Genomic DNA, 22,273 nt, shown 5'->3' on the forward strand with positions numbered 1-22,273 from the left:
TTTATAAGAGGTACAGATTAAAGGTACTACAAGCCTACGCTCCAACATGCACACACGATGATGATGAAGTAGATCAGTTTTATCAAGATGTTGAATCAGATGTTGAAGAAAAGTGCAAGCTCAGGATACTGTAGTAATGGGTGACTTCAATGCAAACGTGGGGAAGAAGCATGCTGGTGAACAAGCGATCGGCAACTACGGCCTTGACTGTAGGAATGCTAGAGGAGAGATGCTGGTAGCATTCGCAGAAAGGAATAAGCTTCGAATAATAAACACCTTTTTCAGGAAACGTATCAACAGAAAGTGGACCTGGAAAAGCCCTAATGGTGAAAAAAGAAATGAAATTGATTTCATACTTTCTGCTGATCCCAGCACAGTGCAGGATGTAGACGTGATAGGTAAGGTAAAGTGCAGTGATCATAGGTTAGTGAGGGCTAGGATTTACTTCCATTTGAAGAGATAAAGAGTGAAATTGGTCAAGGAGAAACAAGTTAACCTAGAAGCAGTAAGGGTAAGAGCAGACAAATTCAGGCTGGTACTTGCAAACAAATATGCAGACTTACAACAGAGAGATGATGACATAGAGGTAATGAATGAAACCGTAACTAGGCTGGCATCAGAGGCAGCCATAGAAGTGGGAGGCAAGGCTCCAAGGCAAACAGTAGGCAAGCTCTCCCAAGTAACAAAGGACCTAATAAAGAAACGACAAAGAATGAGAGTGACGAACTCAAGAGATAAAATAGAATTCACAGAACTCTCAAAACTGATCAAAAAGGCGAAAATAAGTGATATTCGAAACTATAACGTGAGAAAGACTGAAGAATCCGTAAAAAATGGACGCAGCCTGAAATCGGTGAGACAGATACTTGGCATAGGACAAACCAAGTTGTATGCACTGAAAGATAAGCAGGGTAATATCATCAGCAATCTCGAAGATATAGTAAAAGCAGCGGAAGAATCTTATACTGACCTTTACAGTACCCAGACAACTGAGGAGCGCTCTATTCAAAACAATAATGAACAGTATACAGAAACTCCTCCTAAAACTAGAGATGAGGTCAGAAGGGCCTTGCAAGACATGAAACGAGGAAGAGCGGCAGGAGAAGATGGAATAACAGTTGACTTTATCAAAGATGTAGGAGACAATGCTTGGAAAACTGGCGGCTCTTTATATGAAGTGTCTATCGACCACAAGGTCCCAGAAAACTGGAAGAATGCAAACATTATACTAATCCACAAAAAGGTACACGTTAAAGAATTGAAGTATTATAGGCCCATTAGCTTATTCTCAGTATTATATAAAATATTTGCCAAAACTACCTCCAATAGAATAAGGGAAACATTGGACTTTAGTCAACCAAGGGAACAGGTTGGCTTCAGGAAGGGATACTCTACAATGGATCACATCCGTGTCATTCATCAGGTTATCTAGAAATTCACAGAGTGCAATAAGCCTCTCTATATGGCTTTCATAAATTACGAAAAGGCATTTGATTCTGTAGAGATACCAGCAGTCATAGAGGTCTTATGTAATCAAGGAGTACAAAACGCTTACGTAAATACCTTGAAAAGTATCTACAGAGGTTCTACAGCTACCCTAATTCTACATAAGAAAAGCAGGAAGAAACCTATAAAGAAAGGGGTCAGACAGGGAAACACAATCTCTTCAATGCTATTCCCTGCACGCTTGGAAGAAGTATTCAAGTTATTAAACTGGGAAGGCTTATGAGTAAGGATCGACGGCAAATATCTCGGCAAGCTTCGATTTGCTGATGACATTGTTCTATTCAGCAACAATGCAGACGAGTTACAACAAATGATTGAGGACCTAAACAGAGAGAGTGTAAGAGTGGGGTTGAAGATTAATATGCAGAAGACAAAGATAATGATGAATAGCCAGGCAAGGGAACAAGAGTTCAAGATCGCCAATCAGCCTATAGAGCCGGTGAAGGAGTACGTTTACCTAGGTCAACTAATCACAGGGAACCCTGATCATGAGAAGAAAATTCAAAGAAGAATAAAAATGGGTGGGATCGCATACGGCAGACTTGTCAGCTCCTGACTGGAAGCTTGCCATTATCATTGAAAAAGTAAGTGTAAAATCACTGCATTTTTCCAGTGCTGAGATATTGGGTGGAAACTTGGAGACTGACAAAAAAAAGCTTGAGAACAAACCTGCTGGCGCCTCCATATTGAATCACACGAGCTCAGACTCAGCTAAGCTTGCGTTCATAGTGTTACTCTGGCGCACTTCCAAGTGCTGTGTCTTGATCAGGATTTTTTGATCGGTATCGCATCTGCACATATTTATAACCAATAGCCGTTAACTATTCGAGGGTTGAAGATGTAAATGTATGGCACTTGGAACATGTCCCAAGTTGCCTAATTCAATCACATTTAATATGCCGTGTGTATGTTTGAAAGACACACCATTTTCTTATCATTTCGTTGCTTGGTATATAACGTTTCCGACCGAACCCCTGTGTGTGGAAGATGTTTTTCGTTTTCGCTGATGTATATTGGTTTACACTTCCCACCTCCTTTACCGTTGCCAGCCACTTGCACAAGGCGGTTAGTTTCACTTGCGTTGTGCGTGCTTATTGCGTTCTTTGCAAATATTTGACGATATCTACACGCAATTCTCCTTTTTTTGCCCGCAAAGGTGTGTGCTGACAGGATTAAGCTATTGTAAAGATAACTGCTATGTGAAAGTAAGGTGTAATTAGTGCTGTAGAGAAACATGTAACGTAACTTGTCAGTGTCAATCTTGCATAGTACACACAAGAAACCAAATGATGCACAAAATACATTTACTTAGTAATGTCTAGTACAGTCAATCATGAAAGAGATATGTACATGAAGAATTATATGTTCTGTGTGCCGCCTGAATGTTATGTTGAAAGACATAACAAAATTCGCAAGGTAGGCTCGACACACACAATGCAGGATAGGGAGAGTTTCTTTTTTTATTCATTACATGGGTTGGGAGGGGGTCATGTCAAGTGGGTACATAGACATTATTACAAACAATACAAATTGAAAACAAAAATACCAACAAAAAACGCAACCACAGGTAGTATTAATCAAGATATCCAGCCAGAATACATCAGCCACCATCGAATACATCACATCAGCCAAACACATGGATGCCGAGTACAGAACGTTTTATTAGATAACCATAAGAACACTGATGTTAACTACATTGAAAAAATCAACAACACTGCATACATACTGCGTGCAAGAACCGTAAATGAAACTAAGACTGTAAAATACAGACTAGCAATGTTTTTCATTTCGAAGATAGTCTATGATGATGTAGAGAGATGCAACAGACCTTTCTCCTGCAGTGGACTCAAACATGCTGATGGCAACGATAATGTACAGTGTGGTGTAACCTGCAAAAGCAAGTTACTTTATGGCAAGTTCACGCCAGCCACACTCTTACTACCATAACCATTGTCTGAATCATCAGGCTCGTTCAGCCAGTGGAGGTAGATACGCAGTCGCATGATGACAAAACGGCACATCAATTTTTGCATTATTCTTGGGTGGCCAGTGCACTCACTAGGGGGTAGAGAAACCGATCACTCCATAAGACTCGTAAAAGTCTTAATTGGGTAGCTCAAACGACAAATTTCATTTCATTTCAGTTATTGAAGCCTTAAAGGCCCGGAGGCATTATATAAGGCGGGGGCAACTGAAGTGTGAGGAACTCTTCATCACGCAAGGGAGGGAAGAGGAAGAAAAGATAGATGAAGAATAGAAAAGGAAACAACGCTCAGGAAGGAACCGAGCAAGTGGCACTATCATCAAGATCACTGTGTAAAAGAACAAAACAAAACAAAAAACTACTAAATAAAACAAAGTACATACTACATAAATACTACTAAATACATACTATGCATGAGAATGAATCACTAACAATTAATTACCTGAAAGGGGTCAAGTAGCAAATGCATTTATAACAAAACAGTCTCGGTGAGGTGGATTGTTAGTTACTCATGGAAAGTTGTGTGGTCGGCGGTAGAAACAATACAGTCGGGAAGAGTGTTCCACAGTGCTATTGCATTCGGAAGAAAAGTATCCTTCATTGAAGATGTGTGGCACTGAATGCGCGCGATTGGACAGCTGTGGTTGAGGCGAGGAGAGATTCTAGGCGGGGGTTGTAGTCGAGGGTGTCTGGCTATTGGGTGATAGTAGAAAGAGTGAAGCATGCAGAGACGCGAGATGATACGACGTGATTGGAGACTGGGAAGATCCAGTGTGCGTTTTAGTTCAGTTATGCTGGTGTTACTTGAGTAGTTTGACATGATAAAGCATGCAGCATGATTCTGAATATCTTCCAATTCGTAGGTAAAATATGCTTGTGAGGGGTGCCAGATAGATGATGCGTACTTCAGTTTTGGCAGAACGTATGTCTGATATGCAAGTTTTTTAATAGCGGGCGATGCATATTTCAAATTGTGACACAAAAAACCAAGTGTGTATGTGCGAGGCGTTTGCGCATATTGTTTCAATGTGAGCAACCCATGATAATGACGATGTCAAGTGAACACCTAGGTACTTATAGCAGTCTGTTCATGGTATTTTAGTTGAGCTTGTGCGGTACACGTAATTTGTGATGCCGCGCTTACGGGAAAACGACATACATTGGCACTTATTAAGGTTAAGAGGCATGAACCATTTTTCACACCATGAAACGATAGTGTCTATGTCTTTTTGTAGGTCAGTGGAATCACCAGGGTTATGGATGGCATTGTATATGACGCAGTCATCAGCAAAAAGTCGAAGTCTGGTTTTTGTGTTACATGGCAGGTCATTGATATAGATTAAAAATAACAGGGGGGATGAGCCTGCTCCCTGGGAGACACAACATCAGAAAGGTGAGTCATGAGAGTTAGCGGATGTGTATTGTATGCGTCCTTTTAAGAAATATTCGATCCAAGTAATCATTGATGGGGGGATTCCAAGAGTTGATAATTTGGCAAGTAGGTGATTGTGGCAGACGCGGTCGAAGGCCTTCGAAAAGTCTAAGAAGATGGCGTCAATTTGTAGGTGATCATCCATGTGTTGCAAGATTTCATCGGTGAATTCAGAGAGCTGAGTTTCGCAGGATAATAGTTTTATAAAACCACGCTGGTATGAATAGAAGAAGTTAATTGATTCAAGGTAGTTCATTATATTGGTTGCCATGATATGTTCCAGCAGTTTAGACGGGATACTCGTTAGGGAAATTGGACGATAGTTACATTCTTTTGTTCAATCACCAGATTTATGGATCGTGATGACTTGAGCCTTTTTCCAATTGTGGGGAACTTCACCAGTGCTGATTGATTGTTGGAAAAGTAAGCTAAGTATTGCGCTTGACAGGGAACTGGTGTTTTTAAGTAATTTGCTGCTGATTTGATCACAACCAGCTGAGGAGGATAATTTTAGAGCCTGTATTAGCCGAGCTATTCCATCAGCGTTAATCTGGATATCGGGTATTATGGTCTGCAAGTGGTGTGGTAATTCGGTAGAACTGAAGTTTATAGCAGGGGAAAATACTGATGTGAAGAAGTTGTTAAGGGCTGTAGCACATTTTTCTGTTTCAATTAGTATGTTGTCATCGTCTGATAACTGGAGCTGAGTTTGGCGCTTAGGCGGAGAGATAATCTGAAAGAATTTATGAGGGTTAGGCTGAAGGATTGATAAGAGGTCAGTCGAAAAAAATTTGTTTTTGGAAGCTTTCAATTCCTTAATGTATTTATTGACACTTAGTTCGTACCTATCCCAAGCTCTGCGGTTATTAGTTAACTTTGCTGTCCGATAATGGCATTTTTTCTTATTAAGTCGACGTTTTGGTTGTTGCATAAACCACTGGTTAGTTTTGTCAGTATTTATAAGGATAGAAGGGATATAAATGTTTTTTAAGTTTAGCATAGTGTTTTTATATAATTCCCAATTGGTGTTGACCGAGCGAGCAGAGTATGACTGTCGAAAATCTTCGTAGAAGAGTGCAAGTTCGCGGTTAAACGTGTCAAAGTTAGCTTTCTTATAATCAGTGGTTAATTTTTTCCTGGGGGCTTTCTTTTTAAATGGCAATGAAATGCCGATATGAAGTAAGCTGTGGTAGCTAAAGCCAGGGAACGAAGCCACATTTTTTATGTTTTCTGAGCTAGATGTTAACAAGAGATCCAGGGTGTTGTCGTCCCTAGCTGGGCATGTTATTGCTTCCTGGAGGTTAAAGTCTAGAGTTAATTGAAGAAACTGTTTGGGTTCACTATAGGGTGTTTTGTTGGGTGCTGAAAGTAGTGGCCAATTGATGCTGGGATGATTAAAGTCTCCAAAAAAGAAGATGGGGGCAGCGGGCATATCTTTTTTTTATTTGTTCTAACGAAAGGCGTAAGAAATCGCAAAATGAGGCGTTACTATCTGGTGGACGGTAGCAGATTCCAAACACTATTTTGCCAATCGTACTGTGCAGGCTTACCCACGCCCGATGTTGTCGTCGTGATTTATCAGTGATGATGGTAAGCTGTCTCTAACGGCAATTAGTACACCTCCCCCGCGCCGATCACGTCAGTAAATTGTAAAGTTAGGGTAGGATGGAAAAACTTTATGGTCGCCCACGTCCTTATTTAACCACGTTTCTGTTAGTAAAATCATATCGGCAGTGGTGTCGTCTATGAAGCTTTCGAGTTCGTCACATTTTGGAATTATACTGCGGATGTTAGTGAAAGCCACGCTTATGTTAAAAAATGAATCATGGCGGTTTTTGAATGAAGCAGGCACGGAATTTCTTGTTCGTCACTGGGGCTGGTCAGATAAGGTATCACTTGGAGCTGGCAGTTGATAGCTTTTAGGTGTTGTGGTGTGTTCAATGTCGCTATCGGATGCAGTATCATAAAAATAGCATCTGCTGCCTACATGCAGCTTGTCCTGGCTGAGCTTAAACGCGCATTTTTGGGGCTTGATAAATTTTAATAATTTTGAGTGTGCAAAGCGCGTACTTGAGGCAAAATCTTCTCCGACGACAAAACATGTATCATTTACCTTACGGCCACAAGCCAATATGTTTTCTTTCGTCTTGAAGTGGGCTAGTTTTACTACTATAGGGTGTTTTTTTTGTTGCGGAGAGTCTTCCAAGGTGGTGTGCCCGCTCAATGTCGCTGGCCTTCAATGTTAAACCAAGAGTATTTTTGCATAGGTCTAGAATTTTGTTCTCTGAATCACTCCAACGTTCTTTATTAGAATCGTCAATGCCAAAGAAGAGAAGGTTGGCTCACCGCATACGGTTGTTGGTGTCAATGTTCGTAGCTTTCAGGGTAGTGATGTCATGCTGTAATCGGCGATAATGTTAACAGTGGTTGAGGTGGTTGGCTCTTGTTGGCCTGAATCTAAGATGTTAGAGCGGCTCATAATTTCAGCTATAAGCATAACTGCAAGTCGGCCTAGTTGGAACAGATTCATTATTTAAAAGCTTTTTGTGCGCAAACAAACAGGGACAAAAAGGAGGAGCAACACAAGGACGAGCGCTCGTCCTTGTGTTGCTCCTCTCCTTTGTCCCTGTTTGTTTGCGCACAAAAAGTTTTTAAATAATGATGCAGCTATAAGTTTGTCGTGGGTATGTTGGGTTGATTTAATTTGCTCAAGCTCTACACGAATTGCGGCTTGAACACTTTCTAGTCGTTTGATAGCGTCGAGGATAGGGAGGAGTTTAGCACTAGGGGATGGACCGGGGTTAACCTCAACATCACCGGACAACAATAACATAATTTCACACCGCAAATCGCAGGCAAACGCATTGCGACACAACAGCCCCACACCTCGACACTTCAAGTCGTAGTGGCACGACACCGCCACTATACAGCTATCATCACTTCTGAATTCCTTAGAACGGGCTAGGTAACAAACCTGGAAGGTTAGAAGCGTTGTGAACACTATTGGTCTGGCGCTGTTGTGCCCCGAGTAGTCAGCGATTCCTTGCTGTTTATATTGCGCACAATGTGGTCCCGTGGTTGCTGACGTCTGAGAGTTCCAAGGTTGCCAGGTGGTCTGCCGGGCTCGTGCTGGAAAGAGGCTGCTAGTGCAATTTGGCTTGATAGGAGGGTGGGAGGTTGGCGGTGAACTTGCTTCAGGTAGGTTGTTTCAGGCGGGCTTTGGGCGGTGAAAGAAAGGCAAACAGGTCCAGGTATCAGGGACGTCAGTACCTGGAAGGTTAGAAGCGTTGTGAACATCGTTGGCCTGGCGGTGTTGTGCCCTCTTCCTGAAGATTTCTTGAACAGACTTTCGCAGGAAGAAACAAAGTTCTGTACTGTATGGCTCACATATACCACATTTCTGCAGCCTTGCTTGTACTCCTTGAGCTGCACGAGAGCATGCTCATCAGAAGGCTCATCAGCAGTCAGGGTTTGTATGCAGCTAGAGCAGGGCTTGTTTGGAGAGATGAAGGGCCTCACCAAATAGCCCGCCAAGTGGGCAACGATGTCACTTTCTACTGGAGACAATGGCTCTACCTCTGTGCAGTCATCTGTATACAAGGGATCTTGGAATTCTGCCTTCACTCCTTGTATCTCTGTAGTAGTCCACCAAGTAGTTGTGGTCATCAGCTTCACAACCTGAGTTTTTAGTTACCTTGAGGAACTGGCTAAGTGATACGATTTTGAGTGTATTTTTGACATCATATGCACTGAGCACGGGACAGATCATTTGGATCACGGAAAACAAGTTTTTGAGGCAATCTTGCGCTAACCTTTCTGTCAAGAAGAATGTGTAACCACGTTTCTTAAGCAGAATATCATGCAGTTGAAGCACAACAGCAGTGGACATTAGCGCCCCAGCCTAGCGTGGCTTCCACACCTTTTTGATGCCAATGCCTAAGCTCTCAACGACTTCAACAGTGAGTTTCAGCGTTGAAATGGCCTCTTCATATCTAATTTTATTTAACAAACTTAGAGCAACAACATGCGGCTGCATAGTCATGATTGTGTACCACTTGAAAATTGTTTCAAAAGACCAGGCTGTTGTTCCAGCTTCAGGCGGGAGCTTCTTCCTTTCCACAAGGTACCTGATAGCTGCAGGTGCTTCACGGAAAAGCTGAACTGCCACCCATACTTTCATCTTTGTGAAGTGGCTGTTCGAAACATGGAGGGTACTTAGATTGGGAGCCACTTTTAACAGCTCCATGTCTAACTTTAGCACTGCTTCAACGTACTCAATTGACAGATCTCTGCTCGGTAAATTATACTTGGCCACTATTTCGTCTCTGACTTGCATTGGATCTTTCTGTACAAGGTGCCCTCTTACATTTTTTAGAATGTGTGAAGGATCTGGCATAATAAACAGCGACATAGCATTGCCACATGGATTGGGAACAGTGCACGTAGTGACAGAATAGCGGGAACTTGACAGCTTCGCCACATTGCATGGTTGGAACTCCCCATGTTGCATGTTACGCAAAGCACGCGCAATGAAATATCTGCACAAAGCCTAATTAAATGGAAAACAAGGCCTCTCAACTTCTCTCCATTGTCAAAAGCACCCGTGAAGTGATCAGCAATTACCTGCTTCCAGCGCTTGTTTAGGCCACCAACCATGAAGACCAGTACGTAGTTTGCTGCTTGGTCAGTTTCAGGGAGCGTCGTCTTGCCAAGAAAGCCATCACCACTTCGGTCTAGCTCGACACCCTTATGAATGTCCATTTTGTCCAGGAATAAAATGCAATCTTGTCGATGTCAGACATCGCAGCCGCTTTTACTTTCATCATGCTTATGATCTTGTCAAGACACCGGGCTTAATTGACAGGTGCTGTAATTGTCTTCAAAGCATTCTGCGTGACGGAAGAGGGTTGCCTTGATTTAAAGGCAAGTCATATCCAGCAGGGCCACAGGGAAACTTGAGCTGCAATGCTTTCTTTATAGTTTTTGCACTCCATGTGCTGCCTTTTCGGCTTTTTCTTTCCAAGACAGCCTTTTGATCCTCGTTCAAAAAATTTAGGTTTTTGGTCAGCGTAGCAAGGCTTTTTTCCAGCCGCTTTGTCTTTCTGGTAGTTGTTTTCAACTTCTTTTTCACTGACAACAAGCTTTCATGCAATTCAGTGTTTTTCTTTTTCATGTCTTGCAGAGCCTTTCGTTGCTCACATGCCGAAAGCGATGTCTTCATTGCTTTCACGCTCAACTGCAGTTTCTTCCAAAGAGGAGATACTATCTCGACTGACTTCTGCGGTGTCGTCAAGGTAAACTTCTGGAGCAATACTTGAGGAAGGGTTGTTGTTTTCCGTACCAGCAAGTACACATGCGGCAGGCTGCCTCACAGGAGGTCTTCTTCGCTTAGGCCGAGTTGAAATGTACAGAAAAAAAAAAAAAACATTCATTGTATTGTGTCCACTAGAGATTGTGGATATACTATGCCCCAGTACAATTGTTACTCATGTCGAAATTGAAACAGCATGGGCAGGGCTGTTGACTTTAACAGACGGCGCCCATCCTGTCGATTTCCCTCGTACTGGTCTTCTTCAAAGTGTTTCTAAGTACAAGTAATACAACAAAAGTGATTATTCACCTTTAAATTGATATGAAAAGAAGCCTTGTAAATAAAGAGAACCCATTAGAGTGCTTAAAAATAAATTTTCGCAGAAGTAATGTTGTATTACCTCACTTCACAAGTTTCGAAGAAATGCACAGGCTACAACAGACACCATGCCAGAAAGCACCGAAACATTTTGGTCCCATTATGCTCCTTAACTCCACTACACCTGAGCTTACCATGCACAGGCATCTAAAGACTGTCACAGTACCCACTACGTTCAGGAATGAGCACGAATGACCGTCGGCTAACGAGCACCCCGCTACAAATATATACAAGTCTAAAAAATTAGCTATGTAACGTAACACCCAGAGATGCGCAAGATATCTGCTGAGAAATCAGAGAAAATCACAATGCTTCACTTGCCACGTACACAACAGCCGCTCTCCCAAGACGAAGCACTGCATTCTTTAGTCCCAAATAACCAGTACCGAAAAAAGAAAAGGAAAAAAAACAAAAAAAAAACAAGAGACACACACGATGTGTGCTTCCCGTGAAAAAGTAAAATAGGTGGTCTACGTGATGATTTGTAGCTAATGTAAGACTATTCGTGGCTAAGCATCTTCGTCAGTCCTTAAAATCAGAGTACTACTCGCATAGACTGCACCGATCAAAAACGAAAAAAAGCCTATGCGACGCATGCTCGCAAACCATACACTACTCAGACAGCATCGGTGCAGTGCTTAGTTTGTGAGCGAACGTAGGCACGTGAGTGAGAATCAGAGAATACTTTCTTATGAAATGAAAAACACGGTGCAGTGAACTCAACTTTCTTGACACTTGCCTCGCAAATGTAAGAGCTATCCGTTGCCTTGCAGTGATCCCGCTTTATTTGGGCTTCCCATCTCTTCTTTTGCTGTGGGTCCCGGGGGAAGTGAAAACAACAAAGCTCTTTACGCGTTGATCTGGCGCACTTGGGAACACAACAGCCCATCATGTCGACTCGATGCACTTGACAAGCTTGTCAGTGATGCGGCTGAACACTGTCCAGCAGCATCAGTGAAGCATCTGCGTGCACTGTGCCTCAAACTAAGTACTGGCACCAAGCAATCTCAACTGCTCGCTGTGATTCAAGATGGCGTCGCAATGAGAAAGCGGCGGCGTGGGGGCGGTTAATGGATGGCACCACCCCAGCATGCATCACAATTAAAGAAAGGTGAATAGCATGACTGCTCTGTAAGAACAAAAAGGCTGAAAGCAAGAAGTTATAATCGTTCCTTGCAACCATTAGCCCCGAGAACGACCTACAGTGGCGCTGCGAATGCGACTTGCGTGATATCAGGGCACAGACTCGCGGCTGTCATTCTGGCAGTGTTTGGGTGCTTTCTGCAGTGTTTCTGTCTGTTTGCTCTCATCCCCTGTGCTTGTATATTTATGACAGTCATCTCAAATATATCTTTACGACGCCTTCATTCTCGAAAACAGATTCAAAGAGCTTATTTCCTAGACAACAATACATATCTCAAAGGCAACGCTGCAGTGCCAGCCGACGGAGCTCACACCAGCCCATTGTGGGCTTTTCATGCGTGGATCTACACTTCGCAGTGATAGAGCATGTGAATAATAAAAGCATAAATGCAGAAACATAGTGTATAAGAATCCACTTAGGATGTCACATTTGCTGTAGTATATGTGTGTCACAAACACAAGCTATACACAACATCTGATTTTAGACCGCTAAAACATGTTTGCTCATGACGAGTAGTTTATGGTATATAATATCAAATTTTTTCATTTCTCCACAGAAATGCTCGGCAGTAACACGATGACTTATCTAATGCTGCAGTTCAGATTCTGCCACTGCCGTTTGCATTGTTAATTGCTTCTAAAAATTGGACGGTTCTTCACCGATTAATTGTAAGTGGTGGTAATTTAAAACAAAGCTGATTGAGGCTTATAGCTGTTCGCAGCAGATGAAAAGGAATGTAAGAATATTTATCCCCTTTTCTGTACTACGCGTTCAACTCACTTCACCATTTTACTGGTGCTTGTTGCTTGAGGAACAGACATGACGAATCTGCTTGGCGAACTGACGCAGGCTGCTCGGCCTAAATTTTTTAATGAAATATGCCTTTTGAACCGTATGGCTGCAGCCAGAAAGAACCGAAATCATCATTCATTAGTAGTGTGGGACATATTGGAGATATCATTATTTCCCAGTGGAAATTAAAAATGGATTCATGTAAAGCTTTTGGTGTCTTCTTTATGAAGGTCTGCGAGGTTCTGTTTTATGTACTGACGAAGCGAATAATTATCCGTTTGTATAATTAAATAACCTTGTATTGAGACAAGGGGAGGCAGAAGGTGCTTGAATTTTCCTTTTCTAGGCAACCTAAGCTGCGCTGTAGTGTCTCGAGTATACTTTAGGCATTGCAATTGGTGCTGTAAGAAAACTGCTTCATGGTTTCAATTCGAAGTTCTAGTGAACTGATGGGTTTCGCGAAAGATGCGTGCCTTGCCATCACGACAGTCGGTTGCTTCCGTTGTGTGAGGGGTGTGCCACATTGTTGATAGAGGCTACTGAGGGCCACTATAAAACATTTCATCGCTTGCAATTGATTGGGTATTGATCTTAACCACACAACTGTTCTTTCAGGTGATTTTTGCGACAGTATTTGTGGATTAAGTATGTGCATACTATACATGATGAGCTGTCATTTTAACGAACATGAGCAATGCACTTTATGGGGGGCTTGTTTCAAAGAATGGTGAAAGTAGTCGCAAACTTTTTCATACGAAATGCGCACCCAACTCTTCCTTTTGTGCATTAATAATGTAGCGATATTTGACTAGAACAACTCACCAGAATAATAAGAATCGTGATGAAAGCTTCACTAGGCAGTGTCCTTATAACACAGATTTTTAATGTTTACACCAAATGCCAAAAATGTTCTTCCATGTAAAATGCAGTGTCTCTTATATTGGGCAGAAACACACAAACACTGACATATTGGGCAGAAACTTGCCGAGACTAACAGAGAAACTCGAAAACAAGTTAAGGATCGTGCAAGGGGGAACAAAAAATGTTAGGCATAATGTTTAGAGACAGGAAGAGAGGGGTGTGGATCAGAGAGCAAACAGGCATAGCCAATATTCTAATTGGCATTAAGAGAAAGAAATAGAGCTGGGCAGGTCATGTAATGCATAGGTTAGATAACCATTGGACCATTAGGGTTACAGAATAGGTGCCAAGAGAGGGGAAGCGCAGTTGAGGACTGCAGAAGACCAGGTGGGGTGATTAAATTAAGAAATTCGCAGGTGCTAGCGGGAATTGGCTGGCACAGGGCAGGGGTAATTGGAAATTACAGGGAGAAGCCTTCATCCTGCAGTGGACTTAAAATAGGCCGATGATGATGATGAACGTCTGCAAAAGCTCTGCGCCGGGGGCAGACAGGATCATGTATGACATGATTAAGCACATGCATATGGACACACAAATTACATTGCTTGCACTTTTCAATAACATTTGGGCAGCCGGACATCTTCCAGGGGCATGGAAAGAAGCTGTTGTCGCAGTTTTGAAACTAGATGAGGACCCATCCTGGGTAACAAGCTGATATCGCTTACAAGCTGCCTGTGTAAGCTTTTCGAAAAATGATAAGTCACTGTCTTTTGCATTTCTTAGAATCAAACAACATACTTGGTTCCTACCAATGTGGTTTTAGAGAAGGCAGACCCACAACTGACCATCGTGTGTGCATTAAGGCAAACATCCACAATGCATTTGCCTATAAAATGCATTTGCCCATAAACAATACTATTTCTTGTCAGTTTTTCTGGATATGAAAACAGCCTATGACACCACATGGCGCTACGGTATTATCAGAGACCTATCGGGAATGAGCGTCCATGGCACCATGCTCAGCATAATTGAAAGCTATCTCTCACACCAAACTTTCCATGTTAGAATTGGTAACACCTTGTCTAGGTCGTGTACACAAGAAGTTGGGGTACCGCAGAATGGTGTACTTAGCTCTACGCTTTTTATTGTTAAAATGAATTCTTTACATTCATGGATTCCATAAAGTATGTTTTATTCCGCATATGCCGATGGTGTGCAGATTGGATTTAAATCATGTAACATCGCAGTCTGCCAGTAGCACGTTCAGTTTGGGCTCAACAAAGTCTCGACATGGGCATATCAGAATGGTTTTAAGCTGCATCTCCAAAAAAGCTCCTGCATCCTCTCTACAAGGAAGAGGGGCCTTGTGCCAGAGCCGAATATCCAGCTACATGGTGAACCCTTGCCTTTGAACACACAGCACAAATTTCTTGGTGTCATACTTGACTTTAAAGTGACATTTCTCCCACACAATAAGTATTTGAAAGCCAAATGTTTGAAAACAATAAACATACTTAATATTTCATAGGTATACTTTGTGGCACAAAATACCTTTCTTGAAAAGGGACAGAAGAAAGGAAGGCAGTAAAGTTCTTCTGTCCTTCAGTTCTTCTGTCCCTTTTCAAGAAATGTATTTTGCGCCACAAATTATACCTATGAAATCTAAGCACCAACTTGCCCAAGAAGAAGTCCTTTTGGAATACTTAATATTCTTGCGCACATGACATGGGGCAGTAACAGAGGCTGCTTAATGAACCTGTCATCATCATCATCGCCAGCCTGTTTTATGTCTACTGCAGGACGAAGGCCTCTCCCTGCAATCTCCAATTACCCCTGTCTTGCGCCAACCAATTCCAACTAGTGCCTGTGAATTACCTAATTTCATCGCTTCACCTAGTCTTCTGTCGTCTTTGACTGCATTTCCCTTCTCTTGGCACCCATTCTGTAACCCTAATGGCCCAACGGTTATCTAAGCGCGGCGCATGACATGACCTGCCCTGCTCCATTTTTTTCTCTTGATGTGAATTAGAATATTGTCTATACCCGTTTGCTCTCTGATCCAAACCGCTCTCTTTCTGTCTCTGTCTGTCTTCCACTCTCTTTCTGCCCTCTTTCTGTCTCTAGCAATCTTCGTTCCATCACTCTTCGTGCAGTCTTTAACTTGTTCTCGAGCTTCTCTGTCAGTCTCCAAGTCTGTGCCTCATAAGTCAGCACTGGTAAAATGCGCTGATTGTACACCTTTCTTTTCAATGATAATGGTAAGCTTCCAGTCAGAAGCTGACAATGTCTGCCGTATACGATCCAACCCATTTTTATTCTATTAATTTCCTTCTCAGGATCAGGGTTCCCTGTGATTAATTGACTTAGGTAAACATACTCCTTCACAGACTCTAGAGGCTGACTGGCGATCTTGTACTCTTGTTCCCTTGCCCAGCTATTCATCATTATCTTTGTCTTGTGCATATTAATCTTCAACCCCACTCTTACACTCTCTCTGTTTAGGTCCTCAATCATTTGTTGTAACTCGTCTGCATTTTTGATGAATAGAACAATGTCATCTCCAAACCGAAGGTTGCCGAGATATTCACCGTCGATCCTTACTCATAAGCCTTCCCAGTTTAATAACTTGAATACTTCTTCCAAGCGTGCAGGGAATAGCATTGAAGAGATTGTGTTTCCCTGTCTGACCCCTTTCTTTATAGGTTTCTTCCTGCTTTTCTTATGTAGAATTAGGGTAGCTGTAGAACCTCTGTAGATACTTTTCAAGGTATTTACGTAAGCGTTTTGTACTCCTTGATTACATAAGACCTCTATGACTGCTGGTATCTCTACAGAATCAAATGCCTTTTCGTAATTTATGAAAGCCATATAGAGAGGCTTATTGCACTCTGTGAATTTCTAGATAACCTGATGAATGACACGGATGTGATCCATTGTAGAGTATCCCTTCCTGAAGCCAACCTGTTCCCTTGGTTGACTAAAGTCCAATGTTTCCCTTATTCTATTGGAGGTAGTTTTGGCAAATATTTTATATAATACTGAGAATAAGCTAATGGGCCTATAATTTTGAGTTCTTTAAAGGGACACTAAAGTGAAAAATGATTTCTTCTGCATCAGTCAATTACCGTTCTACAACACCAAAAACAGCACTCTTACAACGATGAGACGTTTGGTAAGCCAGAAAGAGCGCAAGAACGAAATATGGGTGGCGACGCCTACTTAAGTTCCCGCACCTGGGGGCTGTGACGCCTAGAATTTTGATGGCATCTTCTAGGGCCTACTAATTATATATAGCGGTACAGATTGACTGCAATGTGTTCTAAAGGAACCAAATACTAAACATGACAAGTTTCGGGAACCTTTATTCAGCCAACGTGGCCCAAATGCGAAAACATACTTTGGAATCCCTGACGTCACGCTGACGTACCGGTGCTGGGGTTTCGGTGCGAAATTCAAATACGTACTGATACTTGGACCTTCATTTTCTCATCTAATAATCAAACTATTTTTTTGAAATGACTGCCTGCAGGGTTCTCAAACAATGATTCATTAGTCTAAACTGATTTATTGTTTCGCTTTAGTGTCTCTCTAACGTCTTCCTTTTTGTGGATTAGTATAATGTTTGCATTCTTCCAGTTTTCTGGGACCCTTGCAGTCGATAGACACTTCGTATGAAGAGCCGCCAGTTTTCCAAGCATTATGTCTCCTCCATCTTTGATTATATCGACTGTTGTTCCATCTTCTCCTGCCGTTGGGGGCTCGTCCATTGCATTTTGACCTTCTTAAGTTTGTCTGGCAACTGCTTACCCATTATAGAAAAATCTACTCTGGTATCAATTAAGGACATCACTTGGTGCTCATCAATTGTTACATTGCGCTCGGCACTGACAATTGTGTCAGCGTTGATCTTGTGGGTCGACCTCTTCTATTCCTGGCAATTATTTGAGAAATTGCAACCCTCCTCCCAGAGGTCACTACATTTAATTTCCTTGCTGTGGGCTGGTAAAATGCCCTCTCACCAAGTCGTTTAAACTCTGGCAGTTCAACGAGGAAAAACGTGTGTAGAGCGTAGGGAAGAGACTGTGGTTGCGAGCAAGGCATGGGGAAAACACGGGGAAGCAAGGAATGGAGTAACAGAAAAAAGGGAATTCGTCTTGCTATATAAAACACAGGGAAGCAAGGAATGGAGTAACAGAAAGGGAATTCGTCTTGCTATATAAGGCTCGAGCTGGTTGCCTAAGGACAAAAATATACCGGAGCAAATACTCACAAGATGAGGCATGTGTATGCTGCAGCAAAAACCTAAAGGCACCTCAGCACATCTTAATGAAATGTGAAGGTACTCACCCGCTGAGACCTGTAGGTAATGTACACCTTCCCGAAGCACTTCAGTTTAAAGTGGACGGAAGCATCAACTGGTCAGCAGTCAAGATAAGCAAGAGAAGTTTTAGAGTACCGGTGGAAAAGAAGCAGCAAAGAGGTTGATATGACTGGATACATTACAGGCATAGGTAGGTGTTAGAAGGTAGATAGAGAAGTTTTGAGGAAGAGAAGAAAAGACTAAGGAGACGTATAGAAAACTGCTAAAATGAACAGCATGTATTGAATCAATTCAAGCAGGCTAGCAAGCAGGTATTGAATTAACCTGATTAATTCAAGCAGTCTAGGTCACCATGTGTCACTTTCCCGTTGCAAAGGGGATGCCGGTAAATCATCATCACCATAGAGTGAAAACAGCCCAGGTCATAGGCCTTTGGTTCCAACCGACAGGAGCGTAAGAAATCATGCAGTGACAGGTTGGAGAACAGGGGTTCAGCAACCTGGGTTTGAATGATGGGCTGAACATCTGAAGACTATGCTACTATCCTGGTGTTAACAGCGCAAAATGTAGACGGGACAAAAGACGAGAAGACGACACCACAAGTGCTGTAGTTATCCGCAGGATGGAAATCCAACAAGCCCAAGCTGCTATTCTAGCAAAATGCTACTATTGATATGCTTATAAGTTCTATATGTTTTTGGTGAACGTTTTTCACCTGGCCAATCTCTATTTCTTTGTTATCGTGCAGTGCAAGATGTGCCTTTCTGTATTGGAAGTTTCTAAAATATTATCGCTGGTTCTATCTTTTGTTGATGCTGTTGCCTAACCTTGGGCGACAGTGTATGCGCAATGTGATTAGTGTTGTACTTTTTTGAAACATGTGCAAGCATCAGTGATTACTTTAGAACCTTCAACGAGTGTGTATAAGTAGCCAACGCATCTTACCCATAGATCAAATTTGGATGATCGATGCATGTGCTTGTTACTCTCATTCTGCCCGTATGTAACTTTTGTGGGCAGAGGCTTGCACAACAAAGTGTTAGTTTTTTGACCCGCCGTTGTGCCAGTCTAAATTTTCACCATCATGGCAGCGTGACGAATCGCAGATTTTGATTGTGTCCTGTCTGCACAAACTCTAGTCCTGCTACAATCTATCAGGCTTTGACTAAGCTCTGCTTCCCATTCCTTTGTGCATGAGTCAGCTCAAAGTGTGTTCTTGTGCAAAACAGACTTTGACCAAGTGGCACATCTCTCTTGATGACTGCAGTGCTTATTTGGTCATTCTGACAAGTGGTGTTGCTAGCCTAAAGTAATAATTTCTGCGGATGTGGGCTTGCAGCAAAGGACCTGATCAAGGGCCTGCTGCGGACTGACCCCACCCAGCGGCTCAGCATTGAAGAAGTGCTGGTTAACAAGTGGATTGCGGTCAGTGTTCATCACATCTGCTTGTAGCCATTTGTCAAGTGGCACAGTTCTAACTCGGCTGTGTCCCTTATGTGAAAAGTTGTGGCTTGTCCTAAGGGTCATTTCAAAATTGACCCTTAGCACGCCTTTCTCAGGATGTCACTTTTTGATAAGTTGTTCTTGTTCATTTTCTGTTTTCAATACAAAAATTCATAAAAGGCCAGTGAGAATATTGTTTACTCATAATGGCAAAGCCTTTAGTGCAATTCAAAAAGACAGGGATGTGACAGAGGAACAGGACAGTGCTATCATGTCCCTGTCTTTTTGAATTGCGCTAAAGGCTTTGCCATTATGAGTAAATCATGCCAACTAGCCCAAGAATCAACCTTGTTGAGAATATTGTATTTCTATGTTGCCTGAAAAATCTTACCTTTTAAATATGAAAAAAAAAGGAAGATTCTGTGTCACAGTTCGCAGTAGAAATCTACGTTAAATTTTATCTCAGGAAATGGCCTTAAAAGAAGTCGTGTTGATAGAGTAAAACAAGACAGGAGTGCTGACTCCACTTGTCTTGAAGGGCACATTCTGTAATGCCAGGTCCTGCTTCACAGTGTGTTTGCCAGGCGGCGCTACGGATGAGAAAAAGCTGTGGGGGGGAGAGACGGGCCCTCCTACAAACCGAGAGGGCAGAAGCGTGGGCAGGCCAAGCTCGTGTCTTTCTGTCATTGCTATAGCAACGGCGCATGGTTGGGTTTAGCCGTGTTCCTGTGCTTGCTTGCCTATCCATTTTGTTGTGTGCTCCGTGCATGCCCTGATGCCTGGAGCGTGCATAGCTCTCGTGGTTCACGGGGTGCCGTTAGCAGAAGAAACAAGTCTTTGTATCATTTTATTTCATTTATATTATACAGGCCAAATGCAGGGCGTTTGTACGGTGGGCTACATGGAATTGTGCAAGGCACAGGAACAGAAAATAAACGATTTACAGAAACTAAGGTGGAAAGGAAAGAAAAACTAGGAAAGGTGAGGGGGATGTAATAGCAATTCATGCAGTCTCAAGCAATGACAGAAACAGCAAAGAGAAACTTTTAATGCAATGGTGATGTTTATCACATTTTATAGAAGTACCTATAAAGTGCAAAGATGCTACGATTATTTCTTTTTTCTCACGATGCTTTTCATATCACTTGATTCTCCTATTAATAAAAACTTTGAGTGCTAAAAACACGAAAGACGTAGAAACAGAAACACACACCACACGTGCTCACTCACAACTGATGTTTAATGCACGTATGGAAAAATACATATATAGAAAGTGGATGCTTCGCGCACGTCAAGATCAGGTATAAAAACAGCATGCATCTAAGGCACATGTGAATATCAATAAATAAAATTGAATTCCTTATCATGTAGTAATATAGATGGTTGGCTTACACACAGCACGGCATTTTTGGTGATATGATAGGCTTCCGAGTGGCCTGTGCCCTTCTGTGCACAATGGAGCAAATGCGACTAAGCCTGTATGGTGCAGAAAATGCCACCCGAACACCATAACGCTTTGCCACATTTTTTAGGCTGTGTGAAATTTTATGTACATAGGGGATAACTGCCAATTTTTTGTTTCCTTCATTTTGAACAGAAGGATGACGGCTGCATTTTTCTTGTTTTGCAATGCGCATGAGCTTTTCACAAACGGATGTGATGGAGGTACGTAACATAACCTGAAGCCTTAAGGCGTTCCACTTGCATTCGAAAACTCTTGCTCAACTTGTGCACGCAAGTTTTTTCCAAGACCGCGCAAGCATGACAGAACAGTTCCGCGCTTCACAATTTTTGAGTGGCCCGACGCGAAATCTAAAACAGGTTTTGCAGATCTTGGATTGTAGTGCCAGCAAACATGATCTGAACCAAAATTCATTAACAAGTCAAGAAAATGTAATCTACTATTGATCAGCTGGTCGGAGGTGAATTTTAGACCCATGCCTTCTTTGTGAACGCAATCGACAATCTCTTCCATTCTCTGTGACGCACGTGATCTGTCAATAAAAATCAGATAATCGTCCACATATCTGAAGACTTCTATACCCTCTTGAAGATTGTCATTTACAGTACTATCTACAGCGCCAAGAAAAATTGAATATTGGTGCCACACACCTGATTTCTGCACATATAGTTTTCCGTGCCAAATCACGAAGGGAGATTTTAAGTAGAAGGTCAAAATTGCCAAAGATTACTTAACCTAGACGCCACATCTATTCCTAAAGGCAAGTTCATCATTAGATTCTACAATACAATCTTCAACACAGCTTAACAATTTGTCATTCGGCAAGGAATAATACAGATCAACTGCATCAAGGCTGTAAAGGCTGTGAAGCCAGCAAGGTCATTCCTGTTATGGTGCTCCATAATAATCGCCTTATCATATCAGTTTGTGAAAAGCTCGTGCACATTGCAAAGCAAGAAAAATGCGGGTGTCGTCCTTCTGATCAAAATGAAGGAAACAAAAGAATGGAAGTTATCTCCTATGTACATAAAATTTCACACAGCCTAAAAAATGTGGCAAAGCTTTATGGTATTCGGGTGGCATTTTCTGCACCACAAAGGCTTAGTCGCATTTGCTCCATTGTGCACACAAGGGCACAGGCCACGTCAGTGGGGGATAGAGGGTGCAGCCAGAAACATGTTAATCGTTTTGTCGATTGTGTCTCAGGAGTCATATATAGAATTCCCCTAAGCTGTGGTCATATGTACAGTGCTCACGGATTGAAATAGGACACGGAGCATTTAGTACAACCCTACATATGTGCAAAGTACGCGAGAGCACAATGTCATGTCGCTAGGAATTTGGTCACCAAAGGTGACGAGGGCTCCGATGTAAGTGTACGCGCCAGAATTACGTCGATGTGACACGAACTGCAGCCGGTTGAAGCGAAAGTATGCGCATTACTTAGCCCTAAATTGACACGTTTCATTCCGTGAGCACTGTACATTAGCCAAACAGGCAGATGTGTCAATGTATGCCTAAGAGAACACAGAAATTCATTAAATGGTGCGCCATCCTTTCATTTTGCCTTACATTGTAAATCATGTCTGTGTAAACCCATCTTCAAAAACGCAGTCATTTTGTTCTGTCACCCTAACCA

The 22,273-nt window shown here is 42.3% G+C and overlaps 1 protein-coding gene across 1 annotated transcript in view; it reads left to right on the plus strand.

The window, feature by feature from the left end:
- MAPk-Ak2 (MAP kinase-activated protein kinase 2) overlaps positions 1–22,273 on the plus strand; it is a 312,260-nt gene that overhangs the window by 172,277 nt on the left and 117,710 nt on the right. Inside the window, exon 8 of the mRNA XM_050172276.3 lies at positions 19,069–19,154. Within this exon, the coding sequence (XP_050028233.1) occupies positions 19,069–19,154 (86 nt within the window). The remainder of the gene's footprint in view (positions 1–19,068; positions 19,155–22,273) is intronic.

Source organism: Dermacentor andersoni, chromosome 6 (assembly GCF_023375885.2).
Source record: "Dermacentor andersoni chromosome 6, qqDerAnde1_hic_scaffold, whole genome shotgun sequence".
In the NCBI taxonomy this organism is placed as follows: Eukaryota; Metazoa; Arthropoda; class Arachnida; order Ixodida; family Ixodidae; genus Dermacentor; species Dermacentor andersoni.